The sequence below is a fragment of the Hyla sarda genome, chromosome 11 (genome assembly GCF_029499605.1).
Source record: "Hyla sarda isolate aHylSar1 chromosome 11, aHylSar1.hap1, whole genome shotgun sequence".
NCBI lineage: Eukaryota > Metazoa > Chordata > Amphibia > Anura > Hylidae > Hyla > Hyla sarda.
In genome coordinates this window covers 94,859,159-94,880,552 of record NC_079199.1, presented here as the reverse complement: position 1 = coordinate 94,880,552, position 21,394 = coordinate 94,859,159, and the positions used below count along the sequence as shown (strand labels likewise).

Sequence of the window (21,394 nt, the reverse complement as noted above, 5' to 3'; positions counted from 1 at the left end):
CATGTGACCTGTAAAATGGATGATTGCCATATCATGAGTGATTGACGATCTTCCCTCTATAAATGTAAATTAGTGTTTTCCAACCTGTGGCTCTCCAGCTGTTGCAAAACTAGAACTCCTATTGTGCAACAGCTGAATAGCCACAGGTTGGGAAACACCATGTAAATATAAAGACAGTTGTTAAAAGGGTACTCCGGCCCTAAGACAAAAGGTTAGGGGATAAGATGTCTGACCATGGGGGTCCCGCCGCTGGGAACCCACGCAATCTTGCATTTGGCGCCCACCTCTTTGAGCTGCACGCCGCGCTGCCAGCTCACCAACTGCCGGGTGACAACCACGGGGCCAGAGTATCATGACGTCACGACTCCGCCCCAGTGTGATGTCATGCCCTGCCCCTGCTATGTAAGTCTATGGAAGGGAGTGCGACGGCCACCACGCCCCCTCCCATAGACTTGCATAGCGGGGCAGGGTGTGACGTCACGATACTCCGGCCCCGTGGTCGGCACCTGGCAGTTTGTGAGCTGGCAGCGCGGCGTGCAGCTCAAAGAGGTGGGTGCCGGATGCAAGATTGTGGGGGTCCCCAGTGGCAGGACCCCCACGGTCAGACATCTATCCCCTATCCTTTGGATAGGGGATAAGATGTCTTAGGGCCGGAGTACCCCTTTAATCACTAATAAGAATGCCCAATGGACTTCTATACTGATAGGTTCAATGGGCATTGTCACTTAAACGACTTTTAATCTGTCGTAAAGACATGTCATAGGTTCTTAGAGGTCGGGGTTGGGTGTTCAGACCCTGAACGATTGCTAGAACAAGAGGGGTGAAGCGCACTGCCAGCTCTGTGCCACGTGACGAGATGGGCTCCCAGTGTAAGTCTATGGGACGGTCTCATTAGGAGTGGGCATACGCTTTGAATCTCTTTCACTGATGACTATGCCCACCCAATTCCATTCTGACTATGGAGAAGAGAGTTGCCTTGCTAGATTGCCTGCATGTCACCCAGTCAGAGGCCATATGCCCAGCAGAAGATGAATTGATTTAGCATGTTTGGGTCCCATCCGAAATGAGGCCACCTCCGCGTGGGGGATGGGGGACACGTTTTGATCAAAAAGTGCGCTAAGAGCCTCCATTTTTTGACCAAAAGTGCTGCTGCAACCTTTCTGTGTTTTTAGCTAGATTTGTATTTTACATCAATTTTCTCTAGAGTATTGATGCACATATTTCTAATGTCTCAACATTAAAAGAAAGAAACAAAACAATGTTTCTGAAACAGGACAAAAAAGAAAAAAATTAAATAAAAAGTGGAAAGATAAAGTCTAAGCATAAAAATAGTGGCCCATTCCTAAAGCCTGACCTTTTTCGTCTAATAGCATGGCAACAGTACATTCCATTTTTAATTTTTTTAAAATCAGATAATTTTTTATTAAAGTTTTAAACATGTTTTTTACAAGAAACAGTTCACAAACAGCAAACCCCCCTCCACCCACCCACCTTACAAACAAACAGTCGGTCTCTCCTGAAGGGCATCCTCCCTTACTCCTTGTACACATAACCACAGCAAGCGGTACCCACAGGCACTCCAACAAAGCCACCAAAGAGGGATAGAGAGAAAAGAGCGGGCAAAGAAAAGAGCGAAGCCACATTCACAGATCCCCAATATTCAAGCCAATCACACCACATCAAGTACAGACTGAGGGCATACAAGCAATTAGGAATTAGTCGGTGGGGGGGTCAAAATGGTGCACCCAGGGTCCCCGAATACCATCAAACTTCCTTTCAACTTTACATTTAATATATATCCCTTTTTCCAAGCGCACTATCTGCTTTATTCTTTTAAAAAGATCAGCTACCCCGGCGGGGACGGTCTGATCCAGAACTGCGCAATTAGTTTCCTGGCTTGATACAGCACACGTAAGATCCCCACTTCTCTCATGGAAGGTTCCTAATGACATCCAACAAGGCCAAGTAGGCACACCTTAGGTTCTCTATTCAGTGTGACCCCGTAGACAGTCCCAATAAGGTGTATCACATCCAACTCACCACACCTAGGGCAGGTAGAGTCAGACCTAACACCAATGTTATGTAAGAAAGTGGGGTCTTGTACACCCTGTGCAAAAAGAACAATTGTGATAGTCGATTAGACTCTGACAAGGACAGTGACGGGGTAAGCGACAGAACTATAGACCATTCCTCGTCACTCAGCCCACCAAGGTCTCTCTCCCACTTAGTTCGGACTGTTAAGGGAAAACGGTCATGGTAAAAATTTAATAACTCACCGTAGAGCCAAGAAATAACTCCCGCAGACTCCCTTTTCATAACTACAGATTCTAGGACCTTGTTAGTTTGCATCTTCATCAGCCGCAGCCGATTTTGAGTTTCGTACACATGACAGAGTTGCAGGTAACGATAAAATGATGAGCGTGGTAAAGCGAACTCTTCCTGCAAGTCCTCAAAGGATCTAACTACCCCCTGTACAGCCAACTGCCCCACTTCACACAGTCCCTTTCTCTCCCAATAACCAGCATCCACAAAAGAATAAAAAACCGGTAAGCCCGGGTTACGCCACAGCGGGGTACAAGATATGAAACTCATAAGACTCAGTAACTTACGTGTATGGCCCCAGAGCTTGCACAGGAGCTGGGTAGTGGGAGAAGAATCCGGAGGCCTGGTCAGGGCTCCAATTTCCAGAATATGTAGTGGCACTCTCCCTCCATGTTTGGCCATAAATAAACGACCCGTAGGACCCAGTAAAGACTCCTTCGCCCATCATCTAACCTGATGCAGTTGTGAGGCAAGATAATACAGTCAGGGATTAGGTAACGCCAACCCAACTGTAGTTTTCCCCTTTGTAACGTCTCAAGTTTGATCCTAGCAGTCGCGCCCCCCCCCCCAACACCCCACCCCACACTAAGTCATTGCTATCCACACTGGTGAGTTCTGCAGCACATATAACTGCGGCATGAGCACCATTTTAGTGAGATTAGTCCGGCCAACCACTGAGATCGGCAATTTACACCAGACAACTACCTTCTGAGAGCTCTTGTCCAGCAGGGGCGTCAGATTCCGGGGTATAAAATCATGTAAAAATGGTGTGATGGTAATATCTAAGTATTTCAATTCCTTAACCCCTTAAGGACCGGAGGTTTTTCCGTTTTTGCATTTTCGTTTTTTGCTCCTTGCCTTTAAAAAATCATAACTCTTTCAAATTTACACCTAAAAATCCATATGATGGCTTATTTTTTGCACCACCAATTCTACTTTGTAATGACGTCAGTCATTTTGCCCAAAAATCTATGGTGAAGCGGTAAAAAAAAAATCATTGTGCGACAAAATTGAAAAAAAAACGCTGTTTTGTAACTTTTGGGGGCTTCCGTTTCTACATAGTACATTTTTCGGTAAAAATGACACCTGATATGTATTCTGTAGGTCCATACGATTAAAATGATACCCTACTTATATAGGTTTGATTTTGTCGGACTTCTGGAAAAAATCATAACTACATGCAGGAAAATTAATACGTTTAAAATTGTCATCTTCTGACCCCTATAACTTTTTTATTTTTCCGTGTATGGGGCGGTAAGAGCGCTCATTTTTTGCGCCGTGATCTGAAGTTTTTAACGGTACCATTTTTGCATTGATAGGACTTATTGATCTTTTTATTCATTTTTAAATGATATAAAAAGTGACCAAAAATGCACTATTTTGGACTTTGGAATTTTTTTGCGCGCACGCCATTGACCGAGCGGTTTAATTAATGATATATTTTTATAATTCGGACATTTCCGCACGCGGTGATACCACATATGTTTATTTTTATTTTTATTTACACTGTGTTTTTTTTATTGGAAAAGGGGGGTGATTCAAACTTTTAATAGGGGAGGGACCTATAACACTGCACACACTGATCTCTTATACTGATCATTGTTATCCCATAGGGACCTATAACACTGCACACACTGATCTTCTATGTTGATCACTGGTTTCTCATAAGAAACCAGTGATCAACGATTCTGCCGGATGACTGCTCATGCCTGGATCTCAGGCACTGAGCAGTCATTCGGCGATCGGACAGCGAGGAGGCAGGAAGGGGTCCTCCCGCTGTCCTGTCAGCTGTTCGGGATGCCGCGATTAGCCGCGGCTATCCCGAACAGCCCGACTGAGCTAGCCGGGAACTTTCACTTTCACTTTTAGCCGCGCGGCTCAGCTTTGAGCGCGCGGCTAAAGGGTTAATAGCGCGCGGCGCCGCGAACGGCGCTGCGCACTATTAGAGGCGGGTCCCGGCTTCACTATGACGCCGGGCCCGCCATGATATGACGCGGGGTTACTGTGTAACCCCGCGTTATATCAGAAGAGCAGGACCAAGGACGTACCGGTACGTCCTTGGTCCTTAAGGGGTTAACCACCTGAATATTAGAGAGGGCTATCTGAGGAATACTAGGCAAAGGATCTAAGGGCATCAGAACCGACTTATCCCAATTAATGAGCAGGCCAGAGTATGTTCCAAATTCGGTAATAATAGACATAGCAGGGGTCAGAGACCCAGCGGTATCACCCAAAAATAGCAACATGTCATCTGCGTAGAGCGCCACTCTCTCGTCAATGGAACCATAGCGGAATCCAATGATATCAGGTGAGGATCGCAGGAGACAAGCCAGCGGCTCTATAGCTAATGCACAGAGAAGAGGCGACAGGGGACACCCCTGTCACGTACCTCTCCGCAACTCAAATGGTGGGGACAGCCGTCCATTAACCCAGAGACGGGCAGTCGGGCATTGATATAGGAGTTTAATATAAGAAAGAAACCTAGGTCCAAACCCCACAGCCCCCAGCACCCTCCACAGATAACATTTTATTTTTAAGGGGAACCTGTCATCACTTTGCTCTGTTGGGGCATTCTAGGTGGCTTCTTCCCGCCCTGCTGGGCCTTGATGGATGGATCTGTCGCCAAATCCCAAAAGGGAGAGATCTTTCAGTCAAGGTTGGTTGGATGGGAAGAAGCCACCGGGACCACACAAATAACTCCTGATTAGCTTGTGATTCCCGGCAATTTCTTATTTATCATATATGCCTGGGCTGTCACCATTTAATTAATTTACTTTTAAAGGAGTACTGCAGCCACAGGATAGGGGATAAGTGTCTGATTGAGGGGGGTCCGACTGCCGGGGGGTCTTCCCTTGCAGGTGGCGTGTCAGCTGCAGCATGACGCTGCGGCCAACACGCCCCCTCCATGTTTCTCTATGAGAGCGGTGGAGATGCAGCGTTCCGGCATTCCCACCTTTATCTAACAGGAGTGCCACCCACCCCAAAAACAAAAAAAAGACACCTTTTTTACATTAATTTTTTCAATGGTTTCCGATAAAAAAAAAAGATAAATAATGTCAACTTTCCTTATTTTTTTTTTCCAACCCCTAATAGAGGTCAATAAATCAGATAGGCCTCTGCTGAAGGACCTCTATATACTGCCTTTACATGTGCCTGCTCGGAGCAGCAATACGCCGCTACAAGCACGCATGCGCAGTATACTCGCACATCGCGGCAGCTCATTTATTCAAAAAGCAGCATAACACCGGTCCTCAGGTTGTGTGTGGTATTGCAGCTCAGTTTCACTTAAATGGGTACTCCGCTGCTCAGCGTTTGGAACAAATTGTTCGTAACGCTTAGAGCCGGCACTGGGAGCTCGTGACGTCATAGCCCAGCCCCCTCAATGCAAGTCTATGTGAGGGGGCGTGACATGAGGGGGCGGGGCTATGACGTCACGAGCTCCCGGCTCTAAGCGTTTGGAACATTTTGTTCCAAACACTGAGCAGCGGAGTACCCATTTAAGTGAATGGAGACAAGCTGTAATACCGCACAAGAACAGAAGGGTTGCTGTTTTTGGAAGAAATTTGCTCAGTTTTTCTATCCCTGGATAAACCCTTTAATGACTGTTTTATTTTTATTAAGAATAACGCATTTGGCCTCAGAAAAGGATACTTCCTCAGGTTTATATAAATCTGAAGAAGCATTCAGTTAGGAGGCAAAACTAGTTTTTTCTAATTGCTTTATTTTATTAAGAAAAAGGCCATATCCACATTGCCAAAAATGTACATAATGTCCGCCAGAAAAACACGGATGGATATTTCCTACATTTGAATGTTCCGGCAGGCTCTAGGACCGTTCGGAAATGCACCATCTCATAGACGCCAATGCATTTCCGAGAAAGTCTATTCTTTCTGCGGACACCGGAATCGGGATTTCTGTGGCAGAAATTCCGCCGTGTGCAAAGTGCAACAGAGTCTGCTGCAGCGGAATTTCCAAGTGAAATATTCCCAGAATTCAGCTTGGAAATTCTGCCATGTAAATATACCCTTAGTCTTGCATGTTAGTTTCCCATGGACAGCATAATGCATAACCCAAATTCTGCTTGGAAATTCCACCATGTGAACATAGCCTTAGTCTATTATGCTTGTTTCACATGGACAGCATAGTGAAGCACCCAACTTTCACGTAGGCTGGGATTCTTAATGGCTTTTCTTAAAGGGGTACTCCGGCGCTTAGACATCTTATCCCCTATCCAAGGGATAGGGAATATGATGCCTGATCGCAGCGGTCCCGCCGCTGGGGACCCCCGTGCTCTTGCACGCCGCACCCCGTTTATAATCAGTCCCCGGAGCGTGTTCGCTCCAGGTCTGATTACTGTCGATCACGGGGCCGGATGACCCCCCTCAATGCAAGCCTATGGGAGGGGGCGTGACAGCTGTAACGTACCCTCCCATAGGCTTGCATTGAGGGGGCGGAGCGTGACGTCACACAGGGCGGGGCCTTGACATCACAACGCTCCAGCCCCGTGATCGACAGTAATCGGTTCCGGAGTGAACACGCTCCGGGGACTAATTATAAACTGGGTGCGGCGTGCAAGATCACGGGGGTCCCCAGCGGCGGGACTCCCGCGATCAGGCATCTTATCCCCTATCCTTTGGATAGGGGATAAGATGTCTAAGCGCCGGAGTACCCCTTTAAAAGGAGAAGCCTTGATTTACTTTCTAGGCACAGTGTGGACCCTCTGGAGGAGGCAGACAGGGTCAGGACACATGCGCACAGTGACAGTCTTCTCCTCTGTATAATGCTAGCTAAAGCCCTACCAATAGGCACTAAACAATAACTTGCAGGGAAGGGAGACATCTAGTGGCCAAGATTTAAGAACCTTTTACAAGTGATTTACAGATATGTTATGAATGACACAGGCTATTAAATGGAGGGAAGCTGATTGAGATGATTATAGAGCTCATATAAGAGACAATACATGTAAAAAGGCTTTTTAATAGGATGGACAGTTAATTAGAGGGAAGCTACCGTTAATGAGAAAGCATCCTCTCTGTCTATAGAAAGAGGTTTCTACAGCAACATAGAAGGGGATTCTTTACTGTAAGAGCAGAGAGACTATGAAACTGACTAAAAGAGTTCAAAAGGGGCCTGGATGCATTTCTAGATTGTAATAATATTACAGGTTATAGCTAATAGATGCTGGAGGAGGGTTGTGGATTCGGTGATGTATTCTGACTGCTAGATTAGGAACTGGAAGGGATTGTTTTCTGTAAGGCAGTGTTTCCCAACCAGGGTGTCTCCAGATGTTGCAAAACTACAACTCCCAGCTCCCAACCAAAGGCTATCTAGGCATTCTGGGAGTTGTAGTTTTGCAACACCTGGAGGCACCCTGGTTGGGAAACACTGCTGTAAGGTCACGAAAACTTACATCTAATTAAAAGGGTACTCCGCTGGAAAACTTTTTTGTCTTAAAGGGGTATTCCAGGCCAAAACTTTTTTTTATATATCAACTGGCTCCGGAAAGTTAAACAGATTTGTAAATTACTTCTATTAAAAAATCTTAATCCTTCCAATAGTTATTAGCTTCTGAAGTTGAGTTGTTGTTTTCTGTCTAACTGCTCTCTGATGACTCACGTCCTGGGAGCTGTGCAGTTCCTATGGGGATAATTTCCCATCATACACAGCTCCCGGGATGTGACATCATCATTGAGCAGTTAGACAGAAAACTTCAGATGCTAATAACTATTGGAAGGATTAAGATTTTTTAAAAGAAGTAATTTACAAATCTGTTTAACTTTCCGGAGCCAGTTGATATATATAAAAAAAGGTTTTGCCTGGAATACCCCTTTAAACCAATCTGAGCCAGAAAGTTAAACAGATTTGTAAATTACTTCTATTAAAAAATCTTAATCCTTCCAGGACTTATTAGCTGCTGAATAATACAGAGGAAATTATTTTCTTTTTGGAACACAGAGCTCTCTGCTGACATCACGCACACTGTGCTCTCTACTGACATCTCTGTCCATTTTAAGAACTGTCCAGAGCAGAATATGTTTTCTATGGGGATTTTCTCCTGCTCTGGACAGTTCTTAAAATGGACAGATATGTCAGCAGAGAGCTCTGTGTTCCAAAAAGAAAAGAATTTCCTCTGTAGTATTCAGCAGCTCATAAGTACTGGAAGGATTAAGATTTTTTAATAGAAGTAATTTACAAATCTGTTTAACTTTCTGTCACCAGTTGATTAAAAAAAAAAAAAAAAAACAGTTTTCCACCGGAGTACCCCTTTAACCCTTCCAGTACTTATCAGCTGCTGTATGCTCCACAGTAAATTATTTTGTTTTTGAATTTCCTTTTTGTCTGACCACAGTGCTCTCTGCTGACACCTCTGTCCATTTTAGGAACTGTCAAGAGTAGGATAAAATCTCAATAGCAAACCTCTCCTGGTCTGGACAGTTCCTGACATACACAGAGGTGTCAGCAGAGAGCACTGTGGTCAGACAGAAAAGAAAATTCAAAAAGAAAAGAACTTCCTGTGGAGCATACAGCAGCTGATAAGTACTGGAAGAATTAAGATTTTTTTAATAGAAGTAATTTACAAATATGTTTGACTTTCTGGCATCAGTTGATTTAAAAAAAAATAGTTTTCCAGTGGAGTACCCCCTTAATTGGCTATTGTGCCTTCTCTTGGATCAGCACTGCAGGGTAATATGCTGATTGGACAGACATATGTCTATTTCTCAACCTTACCAGTATAAAAACCTTTTTAAAGAAAACTCCACTTCCTATATTGCATTGACAAATGGTCATTTATAGGGATGGTCTTAGCAAAAAATCTGTCTCAAGAAATCTGGTTGGATAAGAAGGGGTCTTCTCAATGAGATGGTCTAGTGGAGATGTTTTAGGGTCTATGCACACTGTAGAATTTCGTCTTCTCCATGCAAAAACCACAGCACACAAGTAATATGAAGAAGAATTACGCAGAATTTCCATATGAAAAATCTGCCTTGAATCCTCATGGAATCAAAGCCCCATTGAGGTCAATGAAAGGTTCTGGTGTGGATTATTTTCTGCTTCAACAATGGACAGGTCAATTCTTCAATAATCCACACCAGAACCTTCCATTGACCTCAATGGGGCTTTGATTCCACGAGGATTCAAGGCAGATTTTCCATATGGAAATTCTTCAAGTCTTCTACTTCTGCTTCATATTACTTGTGTGCTGTGGTTTTTGCATGAAGAAGTAGAGGAAATTCCATAAGGAAATTCTGCAGTGTGCATGAACCCTTACTGGATGTAAATTAAGTGCCGCTAGAGACAGTTCTCTAAGCTAATTTGCATACCATTTCCCAGGCAGCTTTGCATAAGCTTCCAATCTCCATAAGCGTTAAGAATATCCCTGAAGAACTAGCTAACTTTTGTACAAAAGTTACATATTAAAAAAAAAAAAAAAAAAAAAAAAAAAAAAAAAAAAAAAAAAAATTATATATATATATATATATATATATATATATATATATATATATATATATATATATATATATATATATATATATATATATATACACACACACACACACACACACACACACACACACACACACACAGTAGACCTGTGTGTTACCCAACCAGTGTGCCCCCAGCTGTTGCAAAAGGCTGTCCAGGCATGTAGTTTTGCAACATCTGTGGGCACACCGGTTGTTGGAAACACACATACGTCTAGATAGATGGACAGAAATGAGATATTTTATTAGATTGTATGTGTATATTTTTTTATGTAAACAATCTTAACTAAATTTGTATATACTGTATATTTTATGTGTGTGTTCCCAATTAGTATGCCTCCAGCTGTTGCAAAACCACAACATCCTGGGTAAGCTGGGTGTTAGTTTTGCAACAGCTTGGTACACTGAGGACAAGCGGGGCTCTGTACACTGAGGACAAGCGGGGCTCTGTACACTGAGGACAAGCGGGGCTCTGTACACTGAGGACAAGCAGGGCTCTGTACACTGAGGACAAGCAGGGCTCTGTACACTGAGGACAAGCAAGGCTCTGTACACTGAGGACAAGCGGGGCTCTGTACACTGAGGACAAGCGGGGCTCTGTACACTGAGGACAAGCGGGTAACTGCACACTGAGGACAAGCGGGGCTCTGCACACTGAGGACAAGCGGGGCTCTGCACACTGAGGACAAGCGGGGCTCTGCACACTGAGGACAAGCGGGGCTCTGCACACTGAGGACAAGCGGGGCTCTGCACACTGAGGACAAGCGGGGCTCTGCACACTGAGGACAAGCGGGGCTCTGCACACTGAGGACAAGCGGGGCTCTGCACACTGAGGACAAGCGGGGCTCTGCACACTGAGGACAAGCGGGGCTCTGCACACTGAGGACAAGCGGGGCTCTGCACACTGAGGACAAGCGGGGCTCTGCACACTGAGGACAAGCGGGGCTCTGTGCCTTGAGGACAAGCAGGGTTCTGTACACTGAGGACAAGCAGGGCTCTGTACACTGAGGACAAGCAGGGTTCTGTGCCTTGAGGACAAGCAGGGTTCTGTGCCTTGAGGACAAGCAGGGCTCCCCGCACTGAGGACAAGCAGGGCTCTGTACACTGAGGACAAGCAGGGCTCTGTACACTGAGGACAAGCAGGGCTCTGTACACTGAGGACAAGCAGGGTTCTGTGCCTTGAGGACAAGCAGGGTTCTGTGCCTTGAGGACAAGCAGGGCTCCCCGCACTGAGGACAAGCAGGGCTCCGTACACTGAGGACAAGCAGGGCTCCGTACACTGAGGACAAGCAGGGCTCCGTACACTGAGGACAAACAGGGCTCTGTACACTGAGGACAAACAGGGCTCTGTACACTGAGGACAAGCAGGGCTCTGTACACTGAGGACAAGCAGGGCTCTGTACACTGAGGACAAGCAGGGTTCTGTGCCTTGAGGACAAGCAGGGTTCTGTGCCTTGAGGACAAGCAGGGCTCCCCGCACTGAGGACAAGCAGGGCTCCCCGCACTGAGGACAAGCAGGGCTCCGTACACTGAGGACAAGCAGGGCTCCGTACACTGAGAACAAGCAGGGCTCCGTACACTGAGGACAAGCAGGGCTCCGTACACTGAGGACAAGCAGGGCTCCGTACACTGAGGACAAGCAGGGCTCCGTACACTGAGGACAAGCAGGGCTCCGTACACTGAGGACAAGCAGGGCTCCGTACACTGAGGACAAGCAGGGCTCCGTACACTGAGGACAAGCAGGGCTCCGTACACTGAGGACAAGCAGGGCTCCGTACACTGAGGACAAGCAGGGCTCCGTACACTGAGGACAAGCAGGGCTCCGTACACTGAGGACAAGCAGGGCTCCGTACACTGAGGACAAGCAGGGCTCCGTAAACTGAGGACAAGCAGGGCTCCGTACACTGAGGACAAGCAGGGCTCCGTACACTGAGGACAAGCAGGGCTCCGTACACTGAGGACAAGCAGGGCTCCGTACACTGAGGACAAGCAGGGCTCCGTACACTGAGGACAAGCAGGGCTCCGTACACTGAGGACAAGCAGGGCTCCGTACACTGAGGACAAGCAGGGCTCCGTACACTGAGGACAAGCAGGGCTCCGTACACTGAGGACAAGCAGGGCTCCGTACACTGAGGACAAGCAGGGCTCCGTACACTGAGGACAAGCAGGGCTCCGTACACTGAGGACAAGCAGGGCTCCGTACACTGAGGACAAGCAGGGCTCCGTACACTGAGGACAAGCAGGGCTCTGTACACTGAGGACAAGCAGGGCTCTGTACACTGAGGACAAGCAGGGCTCTGTACACTGAGGACAAGCAGGGCTCTGTACACTGAGGACAAGCAGGGCTCTGTACACTGAGGACAAGCAGGGCTCTGTACACTGAGGACAAGCAGGGCTCTGTACACTGAGGACAAGCAGGGCTCTGTACACTGAGGACAAGCAGGGCTCTGTACACTGAGGACAAGCAGGGCTCTGTACACTGAGGACAAGCAGGGCTCTGTACACTGAGGACAAGCAGGGCTCTGTACACTGAGGACAAGCAGGGCTCTGTACACTGAGGACAAGCAGGGCTCTGTACACTGAGGACAAGCAGGGTTCTGTTACTTGAGGACAAGCAGGGCTCCCCACACTAAGGACAAGCAGGGCTCTGTACACTGAGGACAAGCAGGGCTCTGTACACTGAGGACAAGCAGGGCTCCGTACACTGAGGACAAGCAGGGCTCCGTACACTGAGGACAAGCAGGGCTCCGTACACTGAGGACAAGCAGGGCTCTGTACACTGAGGACAAGCAGGGCTCTGTACACTGAGGACAAGCAGGGCTCTGTACACTGAGGACAAGCAGGGCTCTGTACACTGAGGACAAGCAGGGCTCTGTACACTGAGGACAAGCAGGGCTCTGTACACTGAGGACAAGCAGGGCTCTGTACACTGAGGACAAGCAGGGCTCTGTACACTGAGGACAAGCAGGGCTCTGTACACTGAGGACAAGCAGGGCTCTGTACACTGAGGACAAGCAGGGCTCTGTACACTGAGGACAAGCAGGGCTCTGTACACTGAGGACAAGCAGGGCTCTGTACACTGAGGACAAGCAGGGCTCTGTACACTGAGGACAAGCAGGGTTCTGTTACTTGAGGACAAGCAGGGCTCCCCACACTAAGGACAAGCAGGGCTCTGTACACTGAGGACAAGCAGGGCTCTGTACACTGAGGACAAGCGGGGCTCTGTACACTGAGGACAAGCGGGGCTCTGTACACTGAGGACAAGCGGGGCTCTGTACACTGAGGACAAGCGGGGCTCTGTACACTGAGGACAAGCGGGGCTCTGTACACTGAGGACAAGCGGGGCTCTGTACACTGAGGACAAGCAGGGCTCTGTACACTGAGGACAAGCGGGGCTCTGTACACTGAGGACAAGCAGGGCTCTGTACACTGAGGACAAGCAGTAAGGCTCTATGGCACGCTCCCCGGTCACACAGCAGGATGACTGACAAGCCAGGAGTCTGCACAGAGCCCTGCTTGTCCTGCCCTCACTTCCTGTATTTGGACTCCTCATAGAGACACACAGGCAACAGCTGCAGGGACAGCATTTTTTCACCAATGTATATTACAAATATACATATGTTATCTACATTATATAAAAAGTACACTTTAATATATTTATCTCTCAATATATATATTTATCTCTTTATTATGATATATTTATCTCTCAATTATAGATGGATATTTTATTACATACAAAATTTTATAGATACCAAATGCTGTATCCCAGATAACGCATCTGAAAAGACCATATGCGACCTACAGAACAGATCAATACATGACCTGCAACACCGGGTCTCCAATGCAATTCCAGCAGAGAAGATCATAAATCCCCATGAAAGCCTATGTAAAATATAGGTTTCCTGCATCACCCGTATAACACACCATGCACACAACCCCTTCCCGTCGTGTATATGTTGTACTTCTATTTCACGGCTACACACGCTGTATCATTTGGCATTAGCCATGGCAGAGGATGGTGGGATACAAGCGATGGATTCCCCCCCTTCCTCACCGAGATCAGCACCACTGTATGTGAACAGCTCCATGTCAGTAATGCAGGAGGGGGGGGGGGGGATTCCCAGAATATATAGAGACATTTCCATCCTTCTACAATCCTTTCCTTCATCACACTTGCAAATCCTTCCACTAAAAATAAATAATACACAGATTCATTTCATTGCTCATCGACGGCGGCAAAAATAAAAAAGGGTCCACCATCTGGGAATCAGGGTCAGCAGCGATATCTGCATTGTACCTCGTAAAAAAAAAATCTGCATTTCAAAGCCTGAGCAAGAAATAGCGGCCGGTCTGTTTAACCCCTCACCAGCTGGATCCTTTTTCTTTTTAGTTGCTGTTTGCACCGGAATCCCCCCCCCACCCCCCCCTTCCTTCTTCTCTCCCTTCCCCTTTTTTACATTGCAGATTTTCTGCCCTCGGCTCCTCAATAATACATCCAGATCGCTCACATTTTCAGGCTCTCTGCCTCCTTCGTACGTCACTGAGCTCGAAACTCTGATACCTCCTCCGTTTCCCCCAAATAAATAAATAAATCACGAAGAGAAAAAAAAAAGGAAAATGAGATCTACAGGCGGCGATGGAGGAAGGGAGGCATTCGCTTCTGATCTCTATTAAAGGGACAATCATTCTGAACACACACACTGGGCTCCTATAGCGGCGGTGACACCACGTACTCATACAGCAACCAAGGCACCATCACCCCTCAGCCCGGGCACATAGGCTGGTATGGGCATCCAATGCCACGTCCTCCTGCTTCTTCTCCCCCTACTGTAAGATTTGCAGCTGTACGTCCCCTCTGCAGCGTCCACCACCACCACCACGTTGTGCTTGCAGCATTGAGAGCTCGGGATCATGCTTTTTTTTTTTTTGCAAATGACTGCAATCCTTATCTAGTCTCCATGGGTGGATTTCCCCCCAATTTCTACCCTCCCCTAATCACGGAGAACTGATCTAGATGGATGTGTGTGTATATCATCTATTGACAAACCACATATGGCTTATGTCACCTACACACAACACTACATGCATTACTATTAGCAGATCCCAAGATTGGGGGGGGGGGGGGGGGAGAAGAGTACCTATGGAAGGGACTGCAATGGGGATCAGGAATTAGCATCATACATCAGATCTGTAGGGGGGTTTCCTCACAAGCAGCTCTGTATGAGTGACTGCACCATATGGGCCATAAGTTATCTATAGATGGCTGCACTATAAGCATGGGCTAGAAGGGATATATAGGTACCTGCGCTATATACATGGGCTTAAAGAAATCTATAAATGCTTGTACTATGTACATGGGCTAGAAGGGATCTATAGGTACCTGTACTATATACATGGGCTAGAGGGGATCTATAGGTACATGTACTATATACATGGGCTAGAAGGGATCTATAGGTACCTGCACTGTATACATGGGCTTAAAGAAATCTGTAAATGCTTGTACTATGTACATGGGCTAGAAGGGGTCTATAGGTGTCTGCACTATATGCATGGGCTAAGAAATATCTATAGATGGCTGCACTACATGCATGGGTTGTAAGTGATCTATAGGTAACTGTATTTTTATAGGTGACTTCACTATATACATGGCCTAGAAGGGACCTATAGTCGCCTGCACTATATACCTGGACTAGAAGAGATCTATAGGTGTCTGTACTATATGTATGGGATAGAAGCGATCTATAGCTGTCTGCTATAGACAATATACCTGGGCTAGAAGAGATCTATAAGAGCCTGAACTACATGCATGGGATAAAAGGGATCTATAGGAGCCTGCACTATATACATTGGATAGAAGAGATCTATAGGAGCCTGCACTATATACATTGGATAGAAGAGATCTATAGGAGCCTGCACTATATGTATGGGACAGAAGTGATCTATATGTATACATTGGATAAAAGTGATCTATATGAGCCTGCACTGTATACATTGGATATAGGAGTCTGCACTATATACATTAAATATAGGAGTCTGCACTATATACATTGGATAGAAGTGATCTATAGGAGGCTGCACTATGTACATTGGATAGAAGTGATCTATAGGAGCCTGCACTATATACATTGGATAGAGTGGTCTATAAGAGCCTGCACTATATACATTGGATAGAAGTGACCTATATGTGTCTGCACTATATACATTGGGTATAAGTGACCTATAGGAGCCTGCACTATATACATTGGGTATAAGTGACCTATAGGAGCCTGCACTATATACATAGGATAGAAGTGACCTATATGTGTCTGCACTATATACATTGGGTATAAGTGACCTATAGGAGCCTGCACTATATACATAGGATAGAAGTGACCTATAGGAGCCTGCACTATATACATAGGATAGAAGTGACCTATAGGAGGATGCACTATATACATTGGATATATAGGAGCCTGCACTATATACATTGTATAGAAGTGACCTATAGGAGCCTGCACTACATACATTGGATATATAGGAGCCTGCACTATATACATTGGATAGAAGTGATCTATAGGAGCCTGCACTATATACATTTGGTATAAGTGACCTATAGGAGCCTGCACTATATACATTGGACAGAAGTGATCTATAGGACCCTGCACTATATACATTGGCTAGAAGTGACCTATAGGAGCCTGCACTATATACATTAGGTATAAGTGACCTATAGGAGCCTGTACTATATACATTGGATAGAAGTGACCTATAGGAGCCTGTACTATATACATTGGATAGAAGTGATCTATAGGAGCCTGCACTATATACATTGGATAGACGTGACCTATAGGGACCTGCACTATATAAATTGGATAGAAGTGATCTATAGGAGCCTGTACTATATACATTGGATAGAAGTGATCTATAAGACCCTGCACTATATACATTGGATAGAAGTGATCTATAGGAGCCTGCACTATATACATTGGATAGAAGTGACCTATAGGAGCCTGTACTATATACATTGGATAGAAGTGACCTATAGGAGCCTGTACTATATACATTGGATAGAAGTGACCTATAGGAGCCTGTACTATATACATTGGATAGAGTGATCTATAAGACCCTGAACTATATACATTGGATAGAAGTGACCTATAGGAGCCTGCACTATATACATTGGATAGAAGTGACCTATAGGAGCCTGTACTATATACATTGGATAGAAGTGATCTATATGTGTCTGCACTATATACATTGGGTATAAGTGACCTATAGGAGCCTGTACTATATACATTGGATATATAGGAGCCTGCACTATATACATTGGATATACAGGATCCTGCACTATATACATTGGATATATAGGAGCCTGCACTGTATACATTGGATATATAGGAGCCTGCACTATATACACTGGACATATAGGAGCCTGCACTATATACACTGGACATATAGGAGCCTGCACTATATACACTGGACATATAGGAACCTGCACTATATACACTGGACATATAGGAGCCTGCACTATATACATTGGGTATATAGGAGCCTGCACTGTATACATTGGATATATAGGAGCGTGCACTATATACATTGGATATATAGGAGCCTGCACTGTATACATTGGATATATAGGAGCCTGCACTATATACATTGGATATATAGGAGCCTGCACTGTATACTTTGGATATATAGGAGCCTACACTGTATACATTGGATATATAGGAGCCTACACTGTATACATTGGATATATAGGAGCCTGCACTGTATACACTGGACATATAGGAGCCTGCACTATATACATTGGATATATAGGAGCCTGCACTGTATACATTGGATATATAGGAGTCTGCACTATATACATTGGATCTATAGGAGCCTGCACTATATACTATAGGAGTCTGCACTGTATACATTGGATATATAGGAGTCTGCACTATATACTATAGGAGCCTGCACTATATACACTGGATATATAGGAGCCTGCACTATATACTATAGGAGTCTGCACTGTATACACTGGATATATAGGAGCCTGCACTGTATACACTGGATATATAGGAGCCTGCACTTTATACATTGGATATATAGGAGTCTGCACTGTATACATTGGATATATAGGAGTCTGCACTATATACATTGGATATATAGGAGCCTACACTGTATACATTGGATATATAGGAGCCTGCACTATATACATTGGATATATAGGAGCCTGCACTATATACATTGGATATATAGGAGTCTGCACTATATACATTGGATATATAGGAGCCTGCACTGTATACACTGGACATATAGGAGCCTGCACTATATACATTGGATATATAGGAGCCTACACTGTATACATTGAATATATAGGAGCCTGCACTGTATACATTGGATATATAGGAGCCTACACTGTATACATTGGATATATAGGAGCCTGCACTATATACATTGGATATATAGGAGCCTGCACTATATACATTGGATATATAGGAGTCTGCACTATATACATTGGATATATAGGAGCCTACACTGTATACATTGAATATATAGGAGCCTGCACTGTATACATTGGATATATAGGAGCCTACACTGTATACATTGGATATATAGGAGCCTGCACTATATACATTGGATATATAGGAGCCTGCACTATATACATTGGATATAGGAGTCTCCACTATATACATTGGATATATAGGAGCCTGCACTATATACATTGGATATATAGGAGTCTGCACTATATACATTGGATATATAGGAGTCTGCACTATACATATTGAATATATAGGAGTCTGCACTATATACTATAGGACCTGCACTGTATACATTGGATATATAGGAGTCTGCACTATACATATTGAATATATAGGAGTCTGCACTATATACTATAGGACCTGCACTGTATGTACGGGATAGAAGGCAGCATGCATGTAAATGCACTGGGCTGTCATGTCTGTGGCTGCAGATCCCCATCCTTGGTATTGATATAATGCTAATATTGCAGATATTGCAGCAATGCACGATTCCTGCACAATGGGGATGGCTCCTGCTGGAAGATCCTCTCTCCGATCAGCCAGGTGCCATTTTGTAGCGGCAGGTTGCCGGGCTGGAGCCCCCTTCATGTCAACGGGAAGAAGGAGAATGAGGGGAGAGGGAGGGAGGCTGTGCAGGACGCATTCACACACATAACAACCGGCATCGCTGCGTTATTTACCTGTCAACACCCCGACGCGGATTTGGTGGTCGTGATTAGTAAGGATCATGCCCTCGGCCGCCATCTTCCTTCCGCCGGAGCCGCTGTCACCGGCCGTTCAGTGAGCAGGAGAAGCCTGGGCTGGGGAGAGCGGGGAGTCAGGCGGGAGAGCCGAGCGCCGAGCGCATCCAACCCGGGCCGAGGGAAAGACAGAGACGCTGAAGGGGGAGGAGGCAGCCAGGCGTGAGCAGAGGAGCGCCGATACTATCGAGTGAGGAGAACTCGTTCAGTGTGTGTGGGGCTGTGAGCGGCACTGGGGTCATCCCTGTGTCATGTCAATGCTCCGATACCAGAGGTTCACAACTAGGGTGCCTCCAGCTGTGGAGAAACTACAACTTCCAGCATGCCCGGACAGCCGAAAGTCCGGGCATGCTGGGAGTTGTAGTTTGGCCACAGCTGGAAGCACCCTAGTTGGGAAACACTGTACTGTGCAGTGTAATGCCGTCTATTGCCCGCTGTTATCAGCCGCCTGTACAGTATCGTGTGAGGAGACAGGTACGACACGTTGCCTGCGATATATTCGTCTCTGCTGCGTGTGGTAAAGGTGACCGGGAAGTTTACATTATAGAAAACTAAGAGAAAAGTTTTTACTGGAATACACCATTATGAGGGCGGGAGGGGGGTCCAGCTTTGTGGTTATTTATTTATTTATTTATTTCTAACAAGGTCAAAGAGTTTAACGAGGGAAAAAATTCAACTGCATGTGTACATACAGCACATGAATAATACCACCATACAAGAACTAGATAATACACCCACCATACTGTGACTGGATAATACCACCATACTGTGACTGGATAATACCACCATATAGTGACTGGATAACATAGAGACTGAATAATACCACCATATTGTGTCTGAATAATACCACCGTACAAGTACTAGATAATACACCCACCATACTGTGACTGGATAACATAGAGACTGAATAATACCACCATACAAGAACTAGATAATACACCCACCATACTGTGACTGGATAATACCACCATACCATGACTGGATAACATAGAGACTGAATAATACCACCATATTGTGACTGAATAATACCACCATACAAGAACTAGATAATACACCCACCATACTGTGACTGGATAATACCACCATACTGTGACTGGATAACATAGAGACTGAATAATACCACCATATTGTGACTGAATAATACCACCATACAAGAACTAGATAATACACCCACCATACTGTGACTGGATAATACCACCATACTGTGACTGGATAACATAGAGACTGAATAATACCACCTTATTGTGACTGAATAATACCACCATACAAGAACTAGATAATACACCCACCATACAGTAACTGGATAACACCACCATATAGTGACTGGATAACATAGAGACTGAATAATACCACCTTATTGTGACTGGATAATACCACCATACTGTGACTGGATAACACAGAGACTGAATAATACCACCATATTGTGACTGAATAATACCACCATACAAGAACTAGATAATACACCCACCATACAGTGACTGGATAACACCACCATATAGTGACTGGATAACATAGAGACTGAATAATACCACCTTATTGTGACTGGATAATACCACCATACTGTGACTGGATAACATAGAGACTGAATAATACCACCATATTGTGTCTGAATAACACCACTGTACAAAAACTAGATAATACACCCACCATACTGTGACTGGATAATACCACCATACTGTGATTGGATAATACCACCATACCATGACTGGATAACATAGAGACTGAATAATACCACCATATTGTGACTGAATAATACCACCATACAAGAACTAGATAATACACCCACCATACAGTGACTGGATAACACCACGACTGGATAATACCACCATACAAGAACTAGATAATACACCCACCATACAGTGACTGGATAACACCACCATACCATGACTGGATAATACCACCATACAGTGACTGGATAACATAGAGACTGAATAATACCACCGTACAGTGACTGGATAACATAGTGACTGAATAATACCTCCATACAGTGACTGGATAATACCACGATACTGTGACTGAATAATACCACCATACAGTGACTGGATAACACCACCATACAGTGACTGGATAACCTATTGTGACTTATTAATACCACTATGCAGTGACTTAATAATACCACCATACAGTCACTGGATAACATATTGTGACTGAATAATACCACCATAAAGTGACTGGATAACATATTGTGACTGAATAATACCGCCATACAGTGACTAGATAACATATTGTGACTGAATAATACCACCATACAGTGACTAAATAACATATTGTGACTGAATAATACCACCATACAGTGACTAGATAACATATTGTGACTGAATAATACCACCATACAGTGACT

General features: G+C 45.1%; 1 protein-coding gene across 27 annotated transcripts in view; it reads right to left on the bottom strand.

Annotated features, from left to right (window-relative positions):
* Positions 1–19,205, bottom strand: part of GPHN (gephyrin) — a 314,240-nt gene extending 295,035 nt beyond the window's left edge. For 25 of the 27 annotated variants that reach the window (XM_056546189.1, XM_056546185.1, XM_056546183.1 and 22 more), the window contains exon 1: positions 18,994–19,072. In XM_056546189.1, coding sequence (XP_056402164.1) covers positions 18,994–19,057 — 64 coding nt within the window. In that variant the 5' untranslated portion in view covers positions 19,058–19,072. Of the gene's footprint in view, positions 1–14,539; positions 14,559–18,993 lie in introns of those variants that run through there. The other 2 variants (XM_056546198.1, XM_056546201.1) reach the window with 2 other exon arrangements.
* Positions 19,206–21,394: the final 2,189 nt, after the last annotated feature.